Genomic DNA, 27,964 nt, shown 5'->3' with positions numbered 1-27,964 from the left:
AGAACAGTTGTCAATCTATCCGTAAATTTCCTGGAAGAAAGGCACAAAGCAGTTATGTGAAAAGATATTCCAGAAATGCTATTTTATAGGGAAGGCAATTATTTACTAAAGCAGACATTTGCATCGTAGCGACTCGTCTTCTTTATAAAAGAACACTTAAACAATCTCCAAAAACCGTTCCATTTAGACGGCTGTGGGTGTGCGCTAATGCTAAGAGACTACAGTCCAGTAAGACCCTCATACAGTCCAGTTGCCTTGGTTCGGTGGGGGCTCACCGCATCCCCTACTTCATCCAGCTTTTCTATATCTATCTACCATGGATGCTGCATATAAATGTCCAGGGATTCAGTACTCACGCAGCTGCACAAGGGACATAGCGGTCGTCCACCTTCTTACAGTAGCCGTAGTTTTGGCCTCTTCGATTTACATCGAAACAGTTTCCTTGTCCAACCTCCGAACCTGTATACCAAAATGTGACATGGTGACTTCAAGATGTTAAGTCACAACTGAAGATGAAGAGTTGTTATCAAGTTGTGATGCTCTTTAAAGTCTCAGTATGCCATGTTGGCTACCACTGCAATTCCTGTAGGCAACTATTAGGAAGACTAGATTTGCCCACAGTTATTTGTGTATCCATATGTACTGGACCATCTAGGGTATTAAAATGGCCCAGTACATATGGATCGCCTGCAGAGGGCATTAGATAATGTGTGGAGCACACAATGTTCTGCTTTATGTTGTGTTGAAACTCTTTAAAGTGGATCTGCCAGGTCTCCTTTGGTACTCTATATGAAGGCAACATAGGATGCAAGCGGAGCATGCTGGGTTTGAGGGAGATTTAATTTAGTATTTTAGTTTAATTTAGTATTTTAATGTAAAAACTTTTGAAAAAATCTTCCACATACATAGAAAAAAAACTGTCAGTCCAGTTTCTCCTGTACACACATTGAGAAAGCCTGTGAGTCCTGCTTGCTCCACTCACTAAGGCCCCTTGTCCACAGGCGTTGTGGTATCCCGCAGCGGATCTCTGCCACGGGAGCCGCCGCCCAGGAGCAGGAGTCGGCAGATGGATCTCCGCTGTCAGCCTATCTGACAGATAGCTGACAGCGGAGAATCGCAGCAATTCGCAGAATTGCCGGCCAACGAGTGGAGAATTGCAATGATTCTCATGGACAGGGGCCGGCGCTTTCCATAGCAACGCTATGGAAAACTTCAGACGGCGTGATTCGCTGGCGATTTACCACCGGTGGAATCGCGCCTGTGGACAGGGGGCCTTATAGAGAAAGCCTGTGAGTCCTGCTTCCTCTGTCTACTCATAGAGAAAGCCTGTGAGTCCGGCTTGCTCCACTCACTTATAGAGAAAGCCTATGAGTCCTGCTTCCCCTGTCTACTCATAGAGAAAGCCTGTGAGTCCTGATTGCTCCACTCACTTATAGAGAAAGTCTGTGAGTCCTGCTTCCCCTGTCTACTCATAGAGAAAGTCTGTGAGTCCTGCTTCCCCTGTCTACTCATAGAGAAAGCCTGTGAGTCCTGCTTGCTCCACCCACTTATAGCGAAAGTTTTTGAGTCCTGGTTGCTTCACCCAAGCCCTGAGTCTGAGTCTTATCAGCTTCTTACATAAGAATACCGACTTAAATCCCAGAAGTCTATAGATCACTGAGCTCCTTGTCCTGTCCACAGCTAGTATATCAGACCTGACAGGTTTAAAGCCATACACAATGAACAGGATCTAAAGAAACAGATGAATTGCGCCTTCAGACCCAAGATATACTGATTTCAGCCTTCACTTACTTGCTCCCCACAGTTCGGCACACTGGCTTTGCAGCGTTGGGCACTTTCCATTATAGCAGGTCCCTTGCCCATCATTGCACATGCGACCATTATATATGAAACGATCAGTGGGACATTCTTGAGATTTTCCATCACAAAGATCGGCCAGATCACAGTCATCTTTAGCGGCTCTACAGACAGAACCGGCTACCTTAATCTGCAAAGAACCCACACTGTCATCAGCACTTTCAGCGAAGAACACATTTACATAGATTTGCATGTACCGTATCATTTCTCCATTCACTAGACATATAATAGGTTACTAATAAGAATCCCCTTTGGTCATGAAGTATGCGAGGAAGCTGAAGTATCTCCAACCAAGTTAATCTGGTGTAAATTGCTAAAAAGTAAGTGAACCCTTTGATGGGAGCAATGAAATCTAAGTTGAACCAAAACATTTTATAGGAAAATGTAAGGACAACCATTTATGACCACAAGCTGAAGAGATGTCGGGTGATGCAAGTAGACAATGGCCCAAAGCATATAAGTAAGGCTGTGTTTGAAAACATTGAGCGAGATTTGTGCGTTGCGAGACGCGAGTTGCAGCGATTTTGAAATTGACATTTCGGAATCACAGTGGGACAGACGGCTTCCATTGACTGCAAGGCTCGCACTAGGATAGGACATGCTGCAATATTTCCCCCACAAGCGGAAAATCGCAGTTGGTTTCAACTCATGGGCATGGAAAATCGTTTTGCGTAGCATGTAGAGATGAGCGAACGTACTCGTTTAGGGCGATTTTGCAATTGAGCACCTCTTTTTTCGAGTAACTGACTACTCGGGCGAAAAGATTCGGGGGGCGGCGTGGTGGAGCTGGGGGTAGCAGTGGGGAACAGGGGAAAGCTCCCTCTCTCTCTCCCCCCCCCCACTCCTCTCTGCTCACCCCTGGCGCCCCCCGAATCTTTTCGCCCGAGTAGTCAGTTACTCGAAAAAAGCGCTGCTTGATTTCGAAATCGCCCTAAACGAGTACGTTCGCTCATCTCTAATAGCATGTCTATGGGCAGTATTTGCTGTGGGATCCGAAAGGTCGAATACCTGCTCCGGATCCAGTGCAAATACGCCCGTGTGCATTGGGCCTTAGTTAGATTGCGTTTGTTTATAATTGTGACTTTGACAACAATCAGATCACGTTTTATTATTAATCAATGAAGAAATCCAAGTGATCCCAAAGGGTTCACTTACTTTTTCTTGCAACTGTACATTGCAGTTACTGCCGATAAACAGGTGCATTTTGGAAAAGGGAGAATCACTCACCTTACAGTTAGCACAGCATTCCCCTTCTGCACACTCAGATTGACCCTTGAGCTTACATGTGGCGGCATCACAGCAAGGATTGGTGCATTCCTGCAAAGCATTAAGGACATGTTGAAGAGGAGATCTTATTTTATGTTCTACAAGCTGAGAGTAGTATTGAGGTCACCAAACTAAGGTGTTCGCTGACATATCACCAAGTCAAGGGAGTGCTGGGAAGTCCTTGACTTTGAAAGTTATAGGATTTGAAAGCTCAATCTTTCCAATACTTTGTCAGCAAATGTTGGCATGAACTCATGTGTTATATCTGTGCCATGCAGGTTTGAAGACAACATGGTGGAGCCTGCAGCAGATTTCACTGCACAGGGGAGCAGAGCAGTGATGAAGTTCCTGATTCTGATAGGGATGTTGGCCAAAGACATTCATGACGACATGGTGCAGATATTAGGTGACAAGTATCCTTCCTGCTTCACTGTGAAAAATTGGGTTGCCAAATTTAAAAACGGAAACTTCAACATTGATGATGAAGACCATTCTGGGAGACCTTCAGTGGCCATCTATGACAGGATTCAGGAAGACTGGAGAATTTCTGCCAAGAGCCAAACCAGGCTCTAAACATTTCCAGAGAAAGACTTGGTTCAGGACTGATGATTATCTGGATGACAAGAAGGTATCAGCCAAATGGATACAAAAATTTGGTCAGTGGATCAAAGGTGTTCCCAATGTCCCTGGGAATTTTGCAGTGTTTTTGACAGGATGCTGATGCTTTACTGTCTTGATTGTTGGCGATAGTAGCAATGTGGATTTGTATGTATGATTCTGATTCAAAAGATCAGTCAAAAGAATGGAGACAGAGTGGTTCTCCGAGTCCAAAGAAGTTCAGAGTGCAGAAGACATCATCCAAGGTGATGGTGTCTGTCTTCTGGAATAAGGGATACTGCTTGTAGACAACCTTCCAAATGGGTCTACTATCATGGCTGAGTATTTAATGATACTTCTGGATAAACTGAAGGAGACACTGAAGTCTAAAAGGTGCGAAAAGTTGACCTAAGTGTTGTGTTGTTACACGAGAATACCTCATCCCACAAAGTGGCCATCACTCAGAGCAAACTGGCTGAGCTGGGCTTCAAGGTGCTGGAGCCTCATCTGGCACCCTTGGACTACTTGTATCATTTGTACTATAATTTCAATAAACACCTCAAGGGAATTAAATTTGCCTCCCTTTCTGATGCAAGGGCTGATGCCTGGTTCGCTGTCCAATTAAAGGAATGCTACCTGGATGGGTTGAATAAGCTGCAACACTGCAGTCAGAAGTGCACTGATATCTGATAGGACTGTGTAGAATAACTGTGATATTTCATTCATCTATGTAAATTTTTGTGGTCAAAGCCAAGGACATATCAGCACCCCCTTGTATTCCTGCTGCATAATAAAAAACACCAGATAGATAAGCTAATTATATAGGAGCGATGAACTGAAAATAAGAGGGTGAGGACATTGACCAGAAACATAACACAAATAAGGCTCCCCACTGTAGCCGCCAAGTGTTACACATAGTACTCCATCGTTACCTCCACGGTGCCGCAGTCACAGTCTTCTCCCATCTCTGTGAATTTATTTCCACAGACTGCAGGGGACTCAATAGATTGTTTTAAAGGTTCATCTGCTATGCACCGAGGCATTTGGTCATAGATGAACTCCTTGAAGTTGCTGAAGCTGCAGGAACTGAATAAAGATGGAGTATTGTATCTGTATAGGAAAGAGGGGACAAAAAAATGAATTAGGTACAGAATGAGTACAGTGGCGGATTATACAGGTAGTTTGGGCAGCCGCTTGAGGCCCGAAACTCTTGTGGGGCCAATGGCCACCCAAGACACCCATTATCTGAAAAGACATACACATTAATTTTAGCTGTAGACCACACTATTCAGTTAGAGACAATAGGGATGGGGTCATGCATTCCTGGCAGTCCTCAAAATTTCAATTCAGGCAGACTTGGACCCTCCACTCTATTTCCTACGTCATGGCCCAATTCAGTTTCCTAATCCATCTACTTGATCTTTCATTGTGGGCTGTCTGCAGTAAAGGCAGCGCAGCGGCAGGGGCAGGAAGAGAAGAGGCCTGGTTTGGGTTTCGCATTAATTTAGGGGTCTGAACTTATCTAGGGTTGTTGAGTATAGGCGTAGCATGGTAGGTGAGTGGTGGAGAAGTTGGAGGGGGGCCATTTTAGGGAACAGACCAGTGCCTTTGGTCTACTTAATCTAACACCTTGTAGCACCAACACTCAATGTTATGTCAGGATATCCGTCTTAAATGGAAGATGAGATTTAGGCCCCATCTGGTTAGTCGTAAGATTCCACATGGTTCAAGTGACCTGAACTTAAATCATCATAGATCTCTAAGGAGATTGGAGTTCAGTTCACTTAAACCGCAAGGAGTCTGGTCATCTGAATGAGACTGAGGTCTCACCCACCACTCATGTTATCAAGGCATGCAGGTATTTCACACTAGCTGTTGTCAGTTCTGTAGATCTATGTTGGCGGGTGTTATTGTTGATGATGTATGGATGTAACCTACAGCTCATAGCCTCACCTTAGAGTTGCTGACATGATGCAGGACTCCGCAGAGCATTGACATGCGCTAGAGTCATGATTCATTCCCAGGTTGTGTCCCATCTCATGAGCGATGGTAGCCCCAACAGCAATGGACTGTATACTGTGATCCTGGGGAAAGAAGAGCAGGTGATTTATAAAATACCTTAAAGGGTTTTTTTTGATACTGCATAAAAATTGACTGAGGACTGGGGAGGGCATAAAATAAGCTAAGGCATACTGACTGGTCAGATGTACCTTGAGTCAATCGAAACTGTTTCGGAACCAGAAAATTGTTTCAGTAGTCATCTGCCATTCATTGTGCATGTGACCACTCAACCAATCTTCAGTGGTCATACTGCCATGAACCTCACTGAGGTCTATAATTACCAGGCAGCATGTCGAAAGCCAGCCAGACCCCAATATAGTCACTGGAGTCTGTTGGGCAAAGTTCTTGCCCGCCATGTGACGGATCTGGCACTGCAGTTATTTTCATTGTTTCTTTCCTACGATGGAGCTAAAGAACGGAAAACCCTCGCACAGGTGTGAGTGAAGGCTTATAAAGATACAGGGGAACATTTAAGAAGGCTTTACGCCAGGAAACTGGCATAGAAAAGTAGCAAAAATGTTGCGAATTTTCACCCTTTTAAGCTAGCTCTGCCACTTTTTGGAAAAGTTGGCATGACTTGTTGAGGAGGAGTGTGGCAGCCCCAGACCAACAGATTTATGTATAATTTACCCTAGGAAATGAAGTAAATTATACCAGAAATGTACGCCTGGTACTATCTACATTAAGAAGAAATATAGAAATATTGAAGTTTTCACATTGGCCATTAGAACATAACCAATAGGCTGACACATGCTTCATCCTGCAGCTCAATTATCAGCTTTACTGTATGAACTAGGACAGGATGAACAGAGTCCTCTCATTATAATTAGAAGATGGCAGAGTTAATAACAGCTCTGTTGTACTGCTGGAGGTCTAGATTAGTAGGTCCTTTTACATGGTCAGTTAAATTGCCCACAGTGAGTGTTGATTGACTATATAGCAAAGTCAATTGGCGCTTTCATTGGACTACAGTAACATGAACGATTGCTCATGGCTTAGATAGTTTGTGCAAGGGGATGTGCTGTCAATAAATTATCATTTTTTTATGTGTAAATTAAAGATGCAATCAGCTGCCCAAATGGCATTTGCCCATTTGTCAGCTGATCGGTGGGATGTTTAGATGGGGCAATGATTAGGAGTTATTCCTCAACTACTGATTGGTTTCTGAAGCTGGCTTCAGATTGAGAAGTGGTTGTCTTGATGGCGATAAACTCTTTCAGGAAAAGACACCATAACGCACAACTCACCTGAATGACCCCAGAAGAGTGGCTATCACTACACATGGTGGCCACAAACGCCAGTCCAACCGTGGAGCCATCAAAGTCAATGTCCCTGTGACAAGAACAGTTTTTGGTGAGAGACAGGATTGCTTGGCTTTTACAGATCTTGGAGCCAGTGGCCTCCTCATATAGAATATGACATTACTTGAGGTGGAAAAACATTGATAGTTGAGGTCTTAAAATAACAGCCAAGGTGGGTAATATAAGGTGTAGAGTCTTACGTTATGAACTGGGCATTGTCATGAACTTTCTTTGACACAAGGTTCTTCTTCCTCCAGTCAGAGAAGAGATCAAGGTTATTAGAGGCCGAGGTGGATACCACAAACTGGTCGTTCTTGTTCCAGACTTCCAGACCAGTCAATGCCACAAAGGTGGTGATGGCTTTATATACCTTGAATAAAACATGTAGGATCACCGTCATGTACAATGTATCCACGCCAAACCCTCCTGGGTACAATGTGACAGATAATGGTTCCCCAAATAGTTGTCCTTCCTTTGCCAGGGTAATATAATGTATTTCAGAGGTGTAACAGCGGCTTATCAACAAAATTGTAAGGATGAGATCAAACTAACCTGCGGCTGGCAGCACTTACAGTCTACCACTATTTTTTGGGCTGTGGGCGGGGCTGAGAGGGAGCGGGCAGGGCCTGTTAAATTCGCTATAACTTATGCCAATACTATTGACTACCAACCTTGTGGAAAGGCCAAAAGTAGAAAAATGCCCAAAGTCCTTGGCAACCTCTACAATGTATTTGGTGCATCTCACTTGTCTAAAACTGGTGCATAAAACTCCAGAACTTAGATACGTGCGCCCCTGTGTGTGAAAACGCTATAATAGTAACTTCACACAGGCTGTAAATTCTGTGGAGTCTCCCGTTGAAATGCCATAGCCGTTAGGGTATGTTCAGACGGCGGAATTTGACACAGAACTTTCCACGTGAATCTCTCCTAGAAAAACGGCGGTAAAATCTGCATCTTTTTGGCACAGTTTTTGGCATGAATCCACTTACGGTTTCAACCCTGTCAACGGGCAAAATCCATGTGCGGAATTCGGACGTGTTTCCATGAGTCTCCCCATGAAGAAGTGGCATGTCTTCATGCAAGAATGGGATTTTCTGCGTTGAAATTCTGCACACGGGCTTTGCCAATTGATGGAGTTAAATCCGTGCTTGCATCAGCGCCAAAAACCATGGCAGTGTGGCTAGCCTCTTACACTACCGGCCCGGACCACCAATGACCTGGCCCTGCTGCACTGACAGGATCAGCTGATTGGCGGGGATTCCAAGCAGCAGATCCCAACCAATCAACTATCGATGACCTATACTGAGGATAGGTCATCAATAATAAAAGTCCCTTTAGTGGGGGTACGATGGCTTGCTCTCATATGTGTGAACATCCCCAATAAGGAGATCGGGGGGCCGGCCAGTACCGATCCCAGCAGTTATTACTGATTAGGGGCTGTCTGTGGTCACCACATACAATTGTCATATGAAATGAACATATAAAGTCCGACAGTTTGGCCTGTACTCACCAGGTTGACGTAATTTATCGTCTGATATATCCGCTCTTTAACCTGTTCTACGCTTTTGTTATACTTCGTAAACTAAAAGGAATTGAAAAGACATGAAAACCAACTTTTCAAGAGCATTAAGTATCTTATCACTCAGCGCCAGCTAGTGGACATGGGTAATACTACAGGTTAAAGCCTTCTATACTGAAATCCAGAACAAGCGTGAAGCGCAGCCGTGGAGGTTTGGCTCAGGGCTCATTCACACAGGCGGATGTAATTTCAGTCTCTGAACAATGGACTGCTTTCACTGCTTGTGCTTTTATTGCGTTTGTGCATTTTTTGACGCCCGTGTGCTATCCGTGTCTACTGTTTTTCAAGCGTGCAAAAAAAAAAAAAAAAAAAACACACAAGAAGGCCACGTTGATGTTGATTTTTTTTCACTGTCAACATGCGTAAAAAAACGCAGCAAACACGCATGTAAAACCCGTGTTCGCTGCAGTTTTTTTTACGCTCCCATAGACTTTCATGGGCAATTTTGGTCCATAATTATAAATACAATATGCTGAGATTTTTTTTTTACGCGCAACATCGGCAGAAATACACCCATGTGAACGGGCCCTTTAAGAAAATGTGCCATCAGAAAATGATATACTTTTTAAGAATTTTTGGTGACTTTTTTTTACTTTTCTGTGTTATGATCTATGCTTAAATAAATCCTAAAATCCTGCAGTTCTCACACCGACCACTAATGATAGTCTGACACTTCACAGGCAGGATTACACTGAAACATATCACCTATATATTATATAGATAACACAGGATCCACCATTCACAATAAATGATGGCCACAGCTCACCTCCTCCTCCTCCCTGCACAGATCAGAAAACATGCCCACAACACTCTCCCATAGAAGTCAGTTGGTCCCTCCTATCCATTTTGTCTATAGCCCATCTCTAAATGCAGTTAACTACAGCTTAGGCTATATGGCTGCCCCTCCCCCACATCTCCGCATAGTCATCTACAGGCAATAGAATAAAAATATCTACAATCATTAGTAAAAGTATATATAGTAGATGATACATTTCCTTGGAAGGGTTGCCCCGCCTTGTTAGCCCCCAAGAAGACATGTGGATGTCATAGAGGGGTGTTCTCTGCTCAGGACCCCCCAGATCTGGCAGACTTGGTGCTTATTCCTTTGATTAGGCTCCATGTAATCCTAAGTCACCCCTGCAGCGGCCATAATACAACCTCCACACTGACCAAGGCTAATTTATCAGCAGTCTGCCAATGCTGTATACAGTATATACACATGCTATACCTCTTCCTATACTTACCATGCTCTTATCTGCCACCACATATAGCTGGATATATTTCTGAGAGTTTAGGAATTTCTGTTTCTGGAATGAATGAAAAGCCAAATATAAAAGCCGTAACCCAAAACACAGAAATCACACGACAAAAGAATTAAAGGGGTTCCCTGGGTCTTTTATTATTGATGATTTATCCTCCAGATAGGTCAACAATAGTTGGTCAGTGACCACCACTCAGGAACCCTGCTGACTGGAGTGACACTGGAATGAGCACTACTGTCACCTCAGCCCATACCAGGCACAGCGCTGTACATTGTATAGTGGCTGTGATTGGTATTGCAGATCAGTTCCATTCACTTGAATAGGGCTGAGTTGCTCTCAGGCCATGTGACCGATGGACATAACATTGCATGCGTGAGAAGAGGCTGCAGTACTCATATGAGTGCTGTGGCCTCCTCAATCTGCTGATCGGCAGGGATCCTGAGCGACGGACCCCTCGACATTCATCCCTGAGGATAGATTATCAATAGTGTAGTCCTGGAAAAACCTTTTAAGACCAGTGTCACACGGAGATAAGCACATTTACGAGCGTATTATGCCTGTGCGTGTTTTACTGTATTTTTTTGCGTGTGCATTTTGAAAGAAAAATAGAGCATTTTGCCAATTTTTTGCGCAAATGAAATCTGCACACAAAATACGCTTATGTGAATGAACCCATTAGCATCAATAGGTTCTATTAACTGTGTGTTGCACGTGCAGGTTTGACGCTCGTAAAAGGCTACACAAATACACATGCATGACATCGGCCTTAATGATAAAATTCTTTCCGGCCACACGGGGGAGCTCAAGACATATATTTATACAGCTCCCATTCAAGGACTCCTCCCCCCTAAGGCCTCCGGCACACTAGACAGAGCAAAGACCTATTCTATACTATGGGGATACTACTGTTTTTTCATGCACACCAATGGTATCATGGATGAGAATTAGGACATGCAAACACATTTCACCATGTGAGCCCCATCTCTATGTACGTCGCTGCTCACATGTTCTAATGTCTCATTGAAGACTATGAAAGTTACATACAGTCAATTGGAGATTGGAGACCCGCTGTCTTACCTCTGGATTGCTGGCTCGTGAAGATTTGGAAATTCTCCCCTCTGTCCAAGTAGTGTTAGTCACCCCACAGGTCAGTGGAGTTTCTTCTTTGGTTTCAAACACGGCATGGTCTCCATTGTCTGTCTGATTCAGTGGCTCAATCAAGAATCTGCGATTTCGAGTATGGATAAGACCACTGCCAAGGAGAAAAGTCAGGGAACTCAGATGGGCTATTAGACATTTCAAGCTGGGGAGAGGTTCATTGAAGAAAGCCATGGTTGGCAGCGAGTAGAGATGAGTGAACTCAATCTGTAGAACCCAAATTTGGGTCAAATTTTACTAAAAGTTTGGTTAGAAATAGAACCTCAGGCGGTTCGTTTCTGCTGAACGAAAAGTTCATAAAGAAGGTGGCGGTCCTTCGACGGATGTGGCTAAGTGGTTAGCACTCTTACCTTGCAGTGCTGAGGCTTAGGTTCCAATCTGACCAAGTACAACATCTGCATAGACTTTGAAACATTCCATGGGGATGTTGGCCTCAATCAGATTTCTATGTAGGATTCCAGGCAACTGTGTTAACAACTGAGCCTCCACCCCTCTCTTTCCTTTTCTGGAGTAGAAGAAACACAAAGAGAACATAAAAACTCCACACAGATGTTGTTCCTGGTTAAGCAACACTCCTAACCACTGAACCACCATCTACTTTCTTTCCTTCCCTCCTCTTTCCTTCTCCAGAGGGAAAGAAAACGAGACACACATGGAGAACATACAAACTTCATGCAGGTGCAGTGCTGGAGTTCTAGCCACTGAGCCACATCCATTGAAGGACCACTACCACTCCTTCTCCCTTAGACCAGTGTTCAATATTTTTCATGGTCGTCTTGAACTTCTAGTTCGATTTGAACCAAACGTTTTGACAAAATTCGCCAAAGCGGCCGAAACAAACTCTTCAAAAGTTTCCTCATATCCAGTAGAGAGTCCAGAAATATACTTGCCACCATGATTACCACTTTAACTCATAGGGTTCCAGATGGGAGAACCTCCAAAAACATCTATACAGGTCTTACAAGAGCAATCCAGACAAAGCTCAGACAAGTAGGTTGTAAGTAGGACAGCATACAGTAAGTACACCAATGTAGCCAGGACTAATTGTACAGAACATTGGACCCTAAGCAACAAGGTAGAGTCTCCTGATCACCATTTTAGGGCTATTTTCTTATTATTTCTAAAAACACAAATATATAAAAGCATTGATAATTTTTGAACTGTTTACATGTAACTAATACCATACAGTGGTAAGTAATGCTTCCGTACAGTGCAGTAATACTACCATATAGTGTCTACACCACACTGCCATATACAGTCCATACAACATTTCCATTCAGTGTCCAAGTAATAGTGCCATGGAATGTCTGAAGAGTTTTGCCATACAGTGTCAAACGAATACCACCATAGAGTGCCAGATAATATGTAGCATCGCTTGAAAAGCCCATATAATACTGCCATATACACTGAATGGCCCCTTTATTAGAGCCCCAAGCCCTTTAACAGAGCCCCAGCTTTTTCAAGATTGGAGCCTCTCTGTAAGGAGATTAGACCCGTTACCCAGGAGTGCAGCATAAAGTCATGTTACAAGTTTTCTGTAGATCAGTATGAATCCACATTAGATGGGAAAATCCAGCGATCTGAGCCACTTCCAATGACACGTGGTCATCGGTGGTAGACTAGTCGGGGCCGGGATTTCACTGTCAACCTTGTGGGGTTTTCTTCTCATACAGCGGTGTGGAGAGTTTACTGAGAATTATGTGCTTGAGGAAAAAACATCCAGTGAAGGGGGATCCTATGGACATAAAGAACTCATCAACAAAAGGGGTCAGGGGAGGGTGTGAAGAATTGTTCTGACCAACAGGCGCTACCGAGTTAAGCAAACTGCAGCTGAATACAACGAATTTGTCGAACACTCAACTCATCATTCCTTAGCATGGATGAACTATAACAGCACATGACCAGTTCCAGTGCCATTGCTGTCTACAAGTAATAGAAAAATGCAAAAAAATGCAAAAATTGCATCACTGAGCAGCGGAAGAACATCACCTGGCCAAATTAATCCAGAATTGTGTTGCACCGTGCTGATGGGAGGTCAGAATTTGGTGCAAGCAGCTTGAACCGATGACCCCCTTCCCATCAGCTGGTCAGAGCATGTCAGCACCTCCATATGTCCATATGGGCCAATATGCCTACAGAATGATCTCAGGACCTAGTGGGATTTACACCATGATGAATTGCTGAAGTTTTGAAGACCAAAGGAGGTTCAACGTACTGCTAAATAGGGATCTCTAATGAAGTGGCCATTCAGTGTAGTCGCCATGGGTATACTGTAATTAATTGGTTTAGGGTTAATGGTAATAGAGGATGGTCTAGGCTAATATATATATATATATAGTATATGTAGTTTTTGGAGTCTAGCTCTCTAGGAAATGGAGTCCTGGGGCAATTGTCTACTTTGGCATACCCTAAAACCATCCCTGTATGTGGCACTGAGGGAGTAAACACACCTCATTGGTTTGGCACTGTGGCAGGGATACACAAGAGGCAGAGACATGCCAGGGCGTAATAATGGCACATGCCCATGAAAAGCATCAATATTCCCAGGCTGTGTCTCTAGGCACAAGTTGCACGAGGTAATATGACGGTACGGCACATGAAGGTGTTACAATACAGCTCTTTCCAAACATGATCTGAGAACAGAAAACAAGCTCTTAAGACACCGATATTAGCTGTAATTACACATAATTATCTATAATTACTACGGAAGAGAGCACAGCTAATTAAAGCCTGGATGGCTTGGGCTGTTATCCCTGACATGTCATTTCTTTGTGTCCCTGCTTACCTAAGCCCCTTACATGTACAGATGCTGAGCGAAGAGTCGTCATCCTCCTTCACATGGCCCTGGTAGCAGCAATGGTCCTGCAAGAGATTCAGAAAGAAAGTGAAGTATATGGTACAGGCGATGGAAGAGATTTGGGGGCCGTAGCTATATGGGGTATAAATGTAGAAGTCGCTCATGCCCTGGAGCCTGAGAGGGTCCAAAGATCCCCATGCTACATTAGAAGAGCAAGTGGCATAATGTGTATTTGGCACAACCTCCTAGGCCTCTTTTTCAGGCCAGTAACATCATGTTCGCTCATCATTTGGCTTGAGAGCAACTCAATCCCATCGAAGAGAATGCTATCCCAAATCCTGCTGCTACGCAATATATGGTGCTGTGCCTGGCATGGAGCTGATCAGCGAGTTTCTGAGTGGCAGATGCCTACCTAATGGCCAATGATGACCTATCCTGAGGAGAGGTCAACAATATTGGAGTCCTAGAAAAACCCTTTAAAGAGGTATTCCCAATTCAGCACTTCCTAGCTGAGATGAAACACCCCCAGTTGGTTTCCCTACCACGTCGCTGGGTATTACAGAAATAGCCAAGCACAACAATCTGCCAGTTTCCATAACCCACAGCACAGTACACCATTTGTGTAACTCCTAAGTTACAGAAACAACGTGGCATGCTGTGGTAAGTAGCTTCCATAACAGCCATTCACTTCAATGGGAGTTACGGAAACACCATAAGGGTGCGGGCAGACGAGCGCATAAACGGCGCGTTTTTGCGACCAAACGTATATACGTGACCATCTGAGGCACTGGTTTCGAATGTATTCATTCACATGGGCGATTTTACGGCGCGTAAAAACGGCAATTCGAAAAAAAACGGAACATATGTGACCGAAATACGCGCCAACGCATATTCAATCGCCGAAAAGACCGTTTGCAAAGTAGGAACAAACGAAAATACGCTTTCTAGCTCTGGTCGTGATCGGTGAAAAACGATCGCTCGGGCGATTATACGCTGCGCTCGTGCGAACGTAAATACGCCTACGCTCGTCTGCCCGCACCCTCAGGCTGTTGAGGCTTAAGTGGTCAGAAACCCAGCCACGGGTTTCTAATCTCAGCCAGGAAGTGTTGAGATGGGAATACCCATTTAAGTAAGCTGGTGCCTTTCCTTATATTGATGCCCCTGTGTATTGTGTACCACATGGTGCCCAAATAATTATTTTGCATAATCCCCAATTAAATCTACTTAGATGGGAAATGTAGCTGCCGTTTCATAGCTGTGTAGAGAGTGAAATTGGGGTGCAAGTCCAATGTGCCCAAGACATCTAAATCAGTGACTCCCCTTTAAACAGAGCTTTGATGGACCCTAAGACATGCGCAGGAGTTGCATACATGGAGATCAATGCATTAAGATCATACTACATGATGTTGGCATTAGCTGACCTGGCTATCTATAGTGCCAGTCAATGCCAGATGTGTGGCATAACATTACATACCTGATCCCGTGGTTTGGTGATTATCAGAGTGCCGTCATTCGCATAATGGGTTACTGTGAAATCTTCTGTTAATAGACCCCTGTAGAAGAACAGAAGAACAGAGTCATTAGTAGAGTAATCATTGCCACATATCAAGGTCCCGAGGCAATGTGATGCTTCACTCACAATTCAGAAACCTCTGATCCATCCCCAAATCCTGGATGAAATGATGCAGCATGCTGGGCTATTCCATCCAGGAATATACCAGAGGGCTGAATGGAAGCTGGACGGACCCCATTATAACCAGTGAGGACCATCCGCTGCCCTTTAAGATTTTTAAATCCCTGCTATCAGGAAGGTCATATACTGGAAGAGAGATTTTCCAACATGCAGTCATCAGAAGAATTTGATACTTCTCCATACAGATCCCGATTCTCATGCCAACTTGTTGTATCATGTAACTCAAGGTTTAGGTTGGTCAATAAAATAAGGGAGGGTGGAGGTGAAATTATTCAAATGTCTACATAGGATATAGGCTTTTCTAGTGACGAACTGCAAATATTGATCCACTAGTGTAGACAAACACGTAATGCTGGATTGACTTCCCTGCCGGAGGTTGTCCCCCGTCATGGCTGTAATACAAGGTAACACAAAGGGAGACTCACTCTGTCTTCTCCAGGTGGAGAACTAAAGGTTTTTCATCCACGTGAATCTTGTACTGGACCAGGTCCGGGTATTTGCTCTGTGCAGAATAGAAAAAACGGATTGTAGGTGAGAGAACCACAATGTAAGCCCACCAATCCCTACTATAATCTACTAAGATGGCAGTCATCATAAAACGGAACGGAAGTAGAAAGTACTCAAGATCCATCAAGACTGGTCTAATTATATAGGACTGCTATACACTGAACATGTGATGCCTCGTAAAAGCAGGTCATCCAACTAGAGTCAGACAAAACAATCTTCACGTGTTTTGAGTCATCAAACTTTTTATGTTCAGTCATGTTACTAATAAAAGTGAATCTAAACTTCTGCCAGCAGCCATTGTCACACAGGAAGTTCCTTCTGGAATCATGAGGTGTAAAAGTTGCTGTCAACTGCAACATTTGGTGACTGTTACATTGTATCTGAATACATCATAACATTGAGTGACTGTATACTTCTATCAGGGCCAGTCCTAGTTTGTTGGTGTCTTGTGCATTGTTTTCTATTGATGGCCCCTGACTATGATTTACTATATAGAGCCCAAATAATGCAACAATACATGGCAGCGTCCAAACTGAGCTTAGGCTTCATTTGGAGACCCCTACGCAGATTCAGCGTTTTTTGGCTATCCAAGATGGCTGCAGCAATTTTCTAACTATCTAATAGACCCTGTGCACTGCTCTTTCATTGGCCACTACTAATCACATGAGCAGTTTTGGACAATCATAGGGCTGGTATAGTGAATTAATCATCTAACACTATCAATGCACTGCGGGGATTAGGAAGTCTGAAGATTGCATTGGCCATCTTGGATGGCCAAAAACAGGACCTAGAACCCGTGGATTGGAAAGACGGTGGAGAATAACAACTGCAGTTTATGTCCCCCTCCGGTGGGTCACTTTATTTATAGGACATTTCTGTAAACAAAACCCATAGAGGCAAACCATACAGCTGCTATGGCCCCCTTGGGTATATAGCGCCCAGCCCTGTTTGGCCTCATCCTCTTTGCAAGTAAGTTTTTTGATCCTGGACAGGACTCTCCTTTCCTATATTGTCAGCAAACATAGGGGAATTGACTCAAAGCTCACAGAAAACACATTAAGAAGGAAACAACCCTTAGGTCTTTCTATCCCGGGTGGCTAAACCCAGGATCATATTTTTGGGTCCATTTTGATCTTTTGCTATGGGGCATTTTACCTTCTATGTACACCATTGAAGCAACACATCAAAGACAAAGCCATCTCAATGAGGTACAAAATACACAAAAAATGTCCTCAGGCTGCCAATGTTTCAGTGTTCAAGTCTACTTTTATCATGTTAATGTAGCCTGATTGCCTCGGGTTCCCTTTTTTGTGCACTTTTTGGCCCACCCTCAGGATGGCCTTACTATGAATTGATCTGGCCAACTTTTTGTACTGGAACTCTGCATATCTATGAGCTGCAAATTAGTGCAAATAAGAAGAGTCATTTAAATTTTGGCACATAGAACATGGAAACCTCTGTAGGTTGGTAATGGAGACACCACTACTTAAGGTATTCAACAACTGTCAGTTCTGCTGACAGATATTCCACCCAACTCCCCCATTTAGTGAATGTCCATTTCGGCTGAGTCTTCATGTGTTTTACAAGAGGACAGAGGGGAAAGCTGCAGCGAGTCAGCTCTTGTGGCAGCTTATCTCCAGGGGGAACAGAAGGATCAGGTGTGGATGCTCAACATGCTCGATAATTCTCCCCATCCCTGACATCATTTGTTCGAAGAAGCCCCCCATTAACACTAGTGAGCCATCTGGACCTGTCTTTAATAAGACCCCTACAGTATAGTTGAGGCAGCTAACAGAACTTTTCAGGAAGAGAATGGGGAGGGGGGTAGTTATTCTAAATCAGGGAGTCTCCAGCTGTGATCAAATTAAAACTCCCAGCATGCTATGCATTTTAATCCCTCTTTATACACTGATGTGCCAAAAGTCATGGAACAGGATTTAAGATTGTATAGGACCCCCTCTTGTGGGGCAAAGTGCATCAACTCAATGTGGCATCAATTCCACAAGTGGACAGAAATTGTCTGGAGGGATGGTGAGCCAACCACAGCTTTGTAGTATTTGTAGGTTCAGGATCTCAGGTGTGAATAGACCACCACATCCCATAAATACTTGATTGGGCTCATTTCAAGTGAACGAGCAGGTCACACTATTCATAGGGACTCTCCAGAGTGCTCCTCAGACTAATTCTGGACAACTTGTGCCTGATGGCATGGTGCATTATGCTGCAGGAATAGCTCATCATTGTGGGGGTTTATGAAGTCCATGAAAAGCTTCACGTGGTCACCAAGCAGTGAAACACAGTGGAAACCGGCCAATGACATGTTTAGGTGGACCAGTAGACCCAATCTATGCCATGAGAATACACCCCAAACCAGTATGGAGCAACCACCAGCCTGCACAGTGCCTTGTTGACAACTGGGGTCCATGGCCTCATGGGGTCTGCACCACACACAAACCTTATCATGAGTCTGAATCAATTGGTACCATGACTCATTGATTTAGCATTGAAAATAGTTTAATTCTGCCATCAAATCTGCATTAAAATCTGCAGACAGACCTGTAAGTTTTGTAGTGGACTTCCCCAGTGGCAGATTAAGCCACTTCATAGGCTGCCTGCAAACGGAGTTGAAGCAGTAAAACAAGTCCTTCTTCTCCTTACTAAGCTCAATACTTGTCTCCATTCTCCACATGATTCATCAGTTTATAGTCTTGAAAAGCCCTATCTGATATTATGTCAATTCTGACCAAGTCCAGTATGGGAATTGCAACAAAACCCAATCCATTAAATAGGGCCACGTTGTAATTCATTGCACAGAGAAGGTAGATGGGAGTATTAAAGAAGAAACCAAAGTGGTAGCAGCTATTTAGTTCTTGTATCATTGGGAGTCAAACTCTTGGATCCTTACTACTCAGACATCTAATAGATATTCCATCAATGTTATCGGTGAGAGGCAACCTGTTATTATGCCTCTATACTGAATAAAGTAGACTTGAAGACTATCTACAACAACAACCACTGTGTATAATGAGGAAACCAGGTGACAACCCCTTTACACTGGGAGATCTGCAGAAGCCGATGTGAATGTGAATTACCTGCGTGTCTCTCTTATGCTGGAAATGGACTTTTTCAGGAACCACCAACTGGTATTTCTGCCCCTTGGGTAATACGTTAAATGCTGGAGAGAGAAAAATATAACAGTCAATGTAAAGCGGCTACTATATAATCATGTACAGATATGATATACAGTCATTTAATCTATGTGATCACAGATGTAACGATTTGTGAAATGACATACTATCTGCACTACATCACTGGGTACAGATCTCACTCTCAGGCTGACACTCTGAAGAATCATCATAGACAGAGATTATAGTTAGTAGAGCTGGTCTTCTGATTGGTCCTAGCATGCTATGTTACCAGCCCTAGCACTACACCAATCCTTCTCCAAATGTGTGTAATTATATGGCACTAAATCAATCCTTCTCCAAATTGGTATGATTATATGGCAACATGTCCTATTTTGGTCAAACTCCTTGGACGACAGTCACCCATTCAATTTAATGTCAAGTCATGGCTTTACAGCAATCCTTCTTCCAATGGGTATGATTATATTGCTCTACACCAATCTTCTCCCGGTGGGAATGATTATATGGCAACATGATCTACTGTGGCCCAACTTCTTGGATCAACATCTCCAATCACTGCTCATTAGTATATTCTGTCTTCTGATTGGTCTTAGCATGCTATGTTTCTGGCCATGGCACTACACCTATCCTTCCCCAAGTGCTTATGATTATACGACACTACACCAATCCTTCTCCCAATGAGTATGATTATATGGTGACACATCCTATTCTGGTCCAACATCTTGGATGATAGTCACCCATTTAAGTCAATAGGCGAGCAAAAAAAGAAGAGTGTATATGGAGGACATCCGTGTGTGCTTTGATTTTCCACTGTTCACTGGTCATTGTCTTAGTAGATTCTATCTTCTGATTGGTCTTGGAATGCCATGTTTCTAGATCTGGCATTTGGACGACAGTCGCCCATTCAAGTTCATGTTAAGTCATGGCTCTACATCAATCCTTCTTCCAATGGGTATGATTATATGGCAACATGTCCTATTCTGGTCCAATTCCTTCGACAACATTCATCATTCAAGTCAATGTCAAATCATGGCTCTACATCTATCCTTCTCCCAAATGGTATGATTAAATGGCACTAAACCAGATTTGCTCTCAATGGGCATGATTATATGGCACTACACTAATCCTTCTTCCAATGGGCATGATTATATGGCACTACACTAATCCTTCTTCCAATGGGCATGATTATATGGCACTACACTAATCCTTCTTCCAATGGGCATGATTATATGGCATTAAACATGATACATCTCTGACAATGACGGGCTATCATCATGGCTTCCACTATGAAACATTCCAGATTACAGTTTATAAATTCCTCTGAGTATAGTGTTATAATTCAGGTGAATATCAGACCATACTAGCACAGAGAACCCTAAAAAAGCTGAAACATATTGAGAAATCCACTTTATATTCTATTGCTGGCACACAGCTCATGGAATAGCAATATGGCTGTGTGATGGAGCAGAGAGGAAACTCTCTCCTTAGTACTAACCTACCTTTATGAGTTCTTTTGTTAGAAAGAGCATAAAGCCACGAGCCAGACAAGAGATCCCTATGTCACCATGCAGGTTGGTGCACTTTAGTTGTTCAGGGAGAGATATATACAGGGTGGAGGTGGGGGGGGGGGGGGGGGGGGAGGGTGGTGTCACACTTGGGGGAAAAGTATTGGGGGGGGGATACTGGTAAGAAGGATATATATTTGAGGGAGAGATATATAGTTGGGGGATTTATATACTGTGTAGGGAGACACATAGATTGCTTGTCATATAATGTTCAGGGGGGAAAAATTGACAAAAGCCCTTCAATCCATCATACGTATGTAAGAAAGGAGGTTGTTACTGTGTTACGGTGCTTTTTGATGGAACGATTATCATTCAAAAAAATCGTTCCAATGAGCGAAAGTGAAGAATAATCGTTCAGTCTGAATGTGAGCGAACTACAGAAAGACGAATGAAAATGGTTCACTTTTCGCTCAGCAATCTTTTCATGCAAGCATAAAAATCATCATTGGCTCGTTCCCTTATTGTTCAGCTCTTCTCATTCACTTATACAGTGAATGTGGAAGACTGAATGATACTGAATGATTTCTTGTTTGAACGAACCAACGATGTATCTGCCTGTATATACAGGCTGCATGAGATAACGAGCCAGCGGTGACATCACTCGCTCCTTCAAACACTAAGTCGGCTCATCTAAAAGGGCCCTAAATGTAAGTGCTGCAAAATGTGATTGTTCTCACAGAGAGTAACCAAGTAATCTTGTAGATATGATACCTTTTAATGGCTAACAAATAGAGATGTGCGTGTAGTGCCTTAGCCGAGTATCTCCCCGCTCGTCTCTAAAGATTCGGGGGCCGTCGCGGGTGACAGGTGAGTTGCGACGGGGAGCGGGGGGAGAGAGAGATCTCCCCTCCGTTCCTCCCCGCTCTCCCCCACCGCCCGCCCCCGAATCTTTAGAGATACTCGGCTAAGGCACTACTAGCTTGAGTAATGTGCCTTAGCGAGTATACTCGCTCATCTCTACTAACAAAAATACCTGATGTTATAGCGAGCCCTCGCATCTACTTAGGATTCTTCATCAGGCCATCAAACACATTTTTTATAAAATAAGGGCACAAATATGGTACGATCATACTCATTAAATATTTACTCCTCTGCTCATCCTGCTCTGTTACTTTTTTAAGTGCAAATTAATCACACATATCTGTGTCCTTATAGTACTTCCTCTTTATAAGAAGGCCACAGTGTGGAGTAGAGCGGCGACTACATTCAACAAGCCATGGGAGATTTGGTGCCAAACCCTGACACCCCTCCACCACCACTACAGCTGCTAATGACACGTGTCTCTATGACATGTCAGCAGTGAAAAAATGGAAATGAGAAGCGCCCATTGAAATCAATGCATTCTCTTCTCTGTGTTTTGCGCACAAGCGCGCTCAAATGCGTCTATCTGAAGGATAGAGCAGCTTTCACAGCAATGGTTGCTGACTGTTCTCTGCCCAGAGATTATTTACAAACACAGAGTGATACAATGTAACCTCTGGCTGCTGCAGTAATGGCTACATTGTATCTGCACCCGCAGGGCTGTGAGCGGAGCAGTAAACATGTTTTATGGGGCTCCGAAGATATCGCAACATGTTTACAAGACGTTGTGCAACACTTCACTGTATAAACAGTGCAAGAAGTCCCTTATATTCCGCTGCTGGAAGGACACTTTTTGCATAAGGGCTTATTCATGTCTGTGCACTGTCTGTACCCTGTTTCCCTGAAAATAAGACATACCCTGAAAATAAGACATGGCATGATTTTCCAGAATTTTTTTTAAGGATGCAAAATGATTTTTCAGGCTTTTTGAGGATGCTTGAAATATAAGCCCTACTCCAAAATTAAGCCCTGCTAACAGTTAATTAAAAAAGTCCATTTAAATAGTGTCCAGGCAGCTATACATGTAAAAAAGTTAAACCTTTTTGAACAAAAATTAGTATAAGACACTGTCTTATTTTCAGGGAAACATGGTATCTGCAACTAGCTGCACACAGACAGCCTACTGCCTTATTAGTGCGTCTTCAAACCAGCGTATGCGCAAATACTCACATTTAGTGCAACGTATTTGCGAAGTGAACCATGGTGATTTGTGCACGAGTCTGTACGTTGTGCTGTACTATTTTGTGCTCGCATTACCTGTTCATGTGCGTGCAACACCTCCCCCCCCCACCCGATTTAAAAGGCTATTTCGCATAATGGGGTCCAGATGTTTAATTTTTTTCACGGAATTGTGCAGCTTATCGCGCACCTCTTATGGATTTCTATGGGGACCTTTGGTGCACAAATACAAAGAAAGATAAAGCATGTTCTATATATCAGGACGTGGGAACAAAGCCATTCAAATCTAGGGGTTCTATCCTCTGTGCATTACGTGAGCAAAAACGTGTGCAAATACATCCGTCTGAAGCCACCCTTGGGGCCTCGACAAACGGGCGTATGCGCAAGTATGCTCACCTCAACGGAGCGTATTTACACATGAACATGGGTGGTACCCCGGGTCACACCCGTCTCCTTCTTTTTTGAACCTGTTTGAACTTCTATGGCATCTTTCTGCATGACACGCAGAACATAAGGCGAGTCTTATCTTTTCTCTTGCGCAGGAATTGCGAACAAGAAGCATTAATGGGTTTGCTTCATCACGTTTTGCGGGATTGATTTTCGTGCATGCTAAAATATGCGCTAACACGTTCACCTGTTTGAGCTTCTAGTCGGGGCTCCTGCAGACGAGCGTATGCCTAGATACTCATGATAGCGTGATGCGGACTCCATTCACAGTTAACAGGCAGTCGGTCATAGATGCCTGATCACACGGGGCGATCGTCGCTTGATATTTATGCCAGCACAAACTGAACGATAATCAAATTACAGTTCGGCGTTCGGTCGCCGGCAGGGTCATTGCTGATATCCGTGAGAATCTGATTAGTAATAGTTCAATATGAAAGGCCCCCAGACCCTCATTAGTATGTAACCCTCCTCCTTTCTCCACAAGACGCCTTAAGTACAACATTCCAGGATGTCTTAGACCTACATCCACAGTAGCCTGGGGGGACATCTTCCCAGCGTTCAGCAGTGAACACGTCATAATCGCAGTCATTCCTCAGTGATGGATCGGAGATCACACAATACCAGGCTGTGACTTGCCTGCCAGCTATTTCAGTACCCGGCTGCCCACCACTACCCATGAATCAGCATTAATAATCCCTACAGTCATCCTGCGCACAGGTAAAAGTGTCAGAAAGGAGGTAGACGCACGCTGACGCATCCACAATTTAGATTGTCAGCTCTGAGGAGTCTTCATACTTTTGGCTATTTTTACACACTATGTTTTAATCCCCATATTAGTCAGCGATTTATCCAGCCATGATGTGGAGTTACAAAAAAGTCCCTCTTATTCCATATAATTAGAACTTCTCTATAATCAGAACCACAATGGTGAACAAGTTACAGTTTTTTAAGTAGCAGAAGAGACAATTTTGTATCTTTTTACCTACTGAATTGCAGCAGTGATTGATTTTGGCTTGTGCTCATATCGTACCTCTCATTTTACACAGATTAATCATGGAGTACTATATCGAATCTCATATTAGGGGGGTATTATTCTCTAGAAGCATTGCTACTTATAGGGGTTTATCAGTTTTAGCTGTTTTAACACAGCTCCGTACATTGTGTAGTGGCCCAGATTGGTGCTGCAAGCTGAATCCTATTGAAGTGAATGGGACTCAGCCTTCAGTACCAACCCAAGCCACTGTGTAATGTACGGAGCTGTTTGAAAACAGCTAGAAATGGGAAAACCCCTTTAAGCCTAAAGATACCTTTACATGGGGCTATTATCACCTCATTCCTCGCTGGAAATGGCGAATTTGGGCAATAATAACCCTATGTATATGTGGCCACCGACAGTGCACCGAGCGAGGAAATGCTCACCTGTCAGAATCACTTGGTTTTTAGCAGAACTAAAAAGCAAGTGACTGTCGGGCCGTGTAAGCAGGAGGCGCTCTGTCTTTGAGTATCTCCTCTTTACTATGAATGGAAGTAGACAGCTGGAATGGAATGATCCCCCAACCGCTCCGCGCCATTCACAGAACGACCATCGCTGCCATGTAAAGCGCCCTACAGTCGTATCCTGTAAAGGTACCTTAAGGGGTTTCACACATAGTGCTTTTAGGAAAAAAAACTGCTATGGTTGTTACTGACACCAGATAAAGCCATCGAGATAGCGTCTGGCCACCATTAGAGCCATATATCAAAATATAGGAGTCACTATAAACAAAATTGGGTGCTTTTGTGGCTTTTTTAAACTTTTGGTGTGTTTTTTGATCAGTGACATGCTTCTCAAATCGCAGTAAGCTTTAGCTGTGGCGTTTTTTAATGTAATTTCACTATGGGCGCATTTAAGCCGGCGAGCGTGACATGGCTACGAGAAACTCGGAGCGATACTGCGGTCGTAAACCTGCGATTCCCCCAGAATTGCAATGCATTTAGCAAGAATTGCGATACCTTGCTGCAACCTTTAATTGTCATGCGCCTAAAAAATCATATGTTCTTTCAATAATAAAAAACAGAAAAATGGCACTGCACTCGCATGCACATCACAGGGCATATGAACGCCAGGCGATTTTTTTCCGGCCTTTTAAAAATAATGGGTGATATCGTCCAATAATAAGAAATGCTGTAATTTATTCATCCCATAGCGATATGAAAAAACCCGTTGGAAATGGTTCTGTTTCCGTTGAAGTTTTGAGTGTCTCACGATGCACAAAACTTGCACGGGAAAATGGCCTATGGAAACGCCCCGTGAGGCCGCCTTCACACCGGCAGAGCTGTTCTGCATGAACGTTGCAGAATTTGACATTGTAGAATTCCGTACCGAAATCCGTACGTCTAAATACAAGTACAGTAATCCCACCGGTGTGAAAGCACCCTCAGGGCTCTGGCACACTTGCCCTTTTTTCATGCGATTGGCAATGGGACTTTCTAATGTTAAAAACGCACCAACTTGCAAAGTATTTTTAACATTAGAAAGTCCCATTGACAATCGCGTGAAAAAAGGCAGCTGTGTAGGAGCCCTTAGGATGTGTTGGCATGGCGTATATTGGCGCACATTTTGGAGTGTGTTCTGTGCCAAAATATGCTTACAACACGCATGCCATTATTTTGGAATGGTAAATTGTGCCCCTGTCTTGCAGACATGTTTTTCCTGACATATATTTAAAATGCGTGCCGCGGGTAAAAAGGAAGTGACTAGAGATGAGCGAGTATACTCGCTAAGGCACATTACTCAAGCGAGTATCTCCCCGCTCGTCTGTAAAGATTTGGGGGCCGGCGGGGGGCAGGGAGCGGCGGGGGAGAGCGGGGAGGAATGGAGGGGAGATCTCTTTCTCCCTCTCTCCCCCCCCGCAACTCACCTGTCACCCCCGCCGGCCCCCGAATCTTTAGAGACCAGCGGGGAGATACTCGGCTAAGGCACTACTCGCTTGAGTAATGTGCCTTAGCGAGTATACTCGCTCATCTCTAGAAGTGACATGTCACTTTTTTTTATTTTCCGCTTCAGAGAAAGTGAAGGTACTTCAAAACACAAGTGCAAAAACCGTGTTCTGCGCGGCTCATTGAGGCGTATTTTGATGTTGAGTTTTCCAGCCCCGTCAATCCCGCCGTGTGAACTTCCCCTCAGCCTGCATTCACACTTTGATCTTGTTGTATTATTTGTGCGTTCCTGAACCACAGCAAAAAAAAAAACGAATGCAGTTTAAAAGACAAACAAAAAAAACCACACGCGGTTTATGAAAGCCGCATGCATTTTTTTCTACGTATTTTTTTTCCTGTAGTTCAGAAATAAAACAAGTGTGAATGCAGATATAGGCTTCTCTATAGGACTGGGGAGATGCATGGAAGAAAAAACGCATGGAGAAAGATATATGAATTAAGAACGCCGCCCAAAAGAACTTAAAAAAAAATACAACAAAAAAGTGCGAAAAAAAGGCGGCGTGCAAAGTGCCAATAGGTGCGGAATGGACAATTCATTCCAATGATGTGCTCAGTATATGCGGATTGTGCATGGGCTCACAGAGCTCACCTATAACCATAACATAATATGGTATTTCCCAAGAGCTTGCAATCAGTGACACATCCGAATCGCCACCGCTGTAATTTCCCCACTTCCTAGCAGTCTGAGAAGCTTATGGGAAGCGTTTGCATTTCAAAGGCCGGACATTACCCCTACCAAGAACATTAGCCTTGAGTCTTATCAGTCCCAGCCCTGATGACACAGCCACCCAGGTAATATGATCCATTCCAGCATATGGAATATCTGCGCTTGTAAACTTTGAACCGATCAGCGCAAAACAAATCATCGCAATCATACAATTCACATTAATTAGAACAACTTTTAGAAACTTAGTATCAAGAAGAGCAACGACTCTACAGCTCGGTCCGATCTTACAGATAACCCACATATACCTCATAGCACATATAGACCAATGCCACGATACCTGCTGCCAGGTGGCACAGCTGTGGACTCACCTAGTAGCTGGCTGTCCAGCAATGCCAGCAGAATGACTGCAGCCCCCAGCATGGTCGTCTTGTGCCCCCGAGCTCACACCTTCCAGAACAGACAGACTGAGGAAATGCTGAGCTTTATGCGCTGCATCAGGGATTTATAGACTCACATGAGCAAACAGGTTACTCAACTCTGTGCAGAAGGAAGTGACAGCCGCTGCCTATTGTTCTATCCCTGCCCTGCCTCATTGGCATCTTGGAGGGTTGTGCTGTGTGCCAGGTGATCAGACCAACCTGTCCATTTCCCAGAGAACAATTACCTGTTTTATAGCTGTTAGTTTTGATGTAGTCAACAATGCAGCCGGTATTGGGGATGTTGATAATATTTACATGGGTGAGCGCGACATCGCTTCGAGAAGCTCAGACCAATATTACACTTGTACACTGCGACTGCAATGAAAATGTATCATATCACTGCACATGTGGTTTAGGCATGTCATTTCAATAGGAAATATGAAAAAATGCAAAACCCTTGCAAAATGCAAAAGCATACAAAGTAGTTAATACAACGGAGGACAATATACGGCTACAGACGGACCTAGATAAGCTGAGGGCTTGGGTAGAAAAATGGAAATGAAGTTCAATGTTGATAAATGTAAGGTTATGCACATGGGCAGGAGAAACGGATGTCACCAATA

General features: G+C 43.7%; 1 protein-coding gene across 2 annotated transcripts in view; it reads right to left on the bottom strand.

Moving 5' to 3' along the window:
• LOC136612823 (zinc metalloproteinase-disintegrin-like protein H3) overlaps positions 1-27,447 on the bottom strand; it is a 39,963-nt gene extending 12,516 nt beyond the window's left edge. For both annotated transcript variants that reach the window (XM_066593523.1, XM_066593524.1), the window contains exons 1-15: positions 27,291-27,447; positions 19,171-19,253; positions 15,997-16,073; positions 15,353-15,431; positions 13,867-13,943; positions 11,001-11,175; positions 9,906-9,968; positions 8,593-8,664; positions 7,283-7,452; positions 7,029-7,113; positions 5,674-5,804; positions 4,653-4,830; positions 3,085-3,174; positions 1,792-1,987; positions 357-459 (exon numbers count right to left, since the gene is read on the bottom strand). In XM_066593523.1, the coding sequence (XP_066449620.1) occupies positions 357-459; positions 1,792-1,987; positions 3,085-3,174; positions 4,653-4,830; positions 5,674-5,804; positions 7,029-7,113; positions 7,283-7,452; positions 8,593-8,664; positions 9,906-9,968; positions 11,001-11,175; positions 13,867-13,943; positions 15,353-15,431; positions 15,997-16,073; positions 19,171-19,253; positions 27,291-27,342 (1,631 nt within the window). In that variant the 5' untranslated portion in view covers positions 27,343-27,447. The remainder of the gene's footprint in view (positions 1-356; positions 460-1,791; positions 1,988-3,084; positions 3,175-4,652; positions 4,831-5,673; positions 5,805-7,028; positions 7,114-7,282; positions 7,453-8,592; positions 8,665-9,905; positions 9,969-11,000; positions 11,176-13,866; positions 13,944-15,352; positions 15,432-15,996; positions 16,074-19,170; positions 19,254-27,290) is intronic.
• Between the last annotated feature and the right edge of the window lie 517 nt (positions 27,448-27,964).

This window comes from Eleutherodactylus coqui, chromosome 2 (genome assembly GCF_035609145.1).
Source record: "Eleutherodactylus coqui strain aEleCoq1 chromosome 2, aEleCoq1.hap1, whole genome shotgun sequence".
Taxonomy (NCBI): domain Eukaryota; kingdom Metazoa; phylum Chordata; class Amphibia; order Anura; family Eleutherodactylidae; genus Eleutherodactylus; species Eleutherodactylus coqui.
Note: the sequence above shows the minus strand (reverse complement) of the source record. Positions and strands in the feature narration are given on the sequence as shown.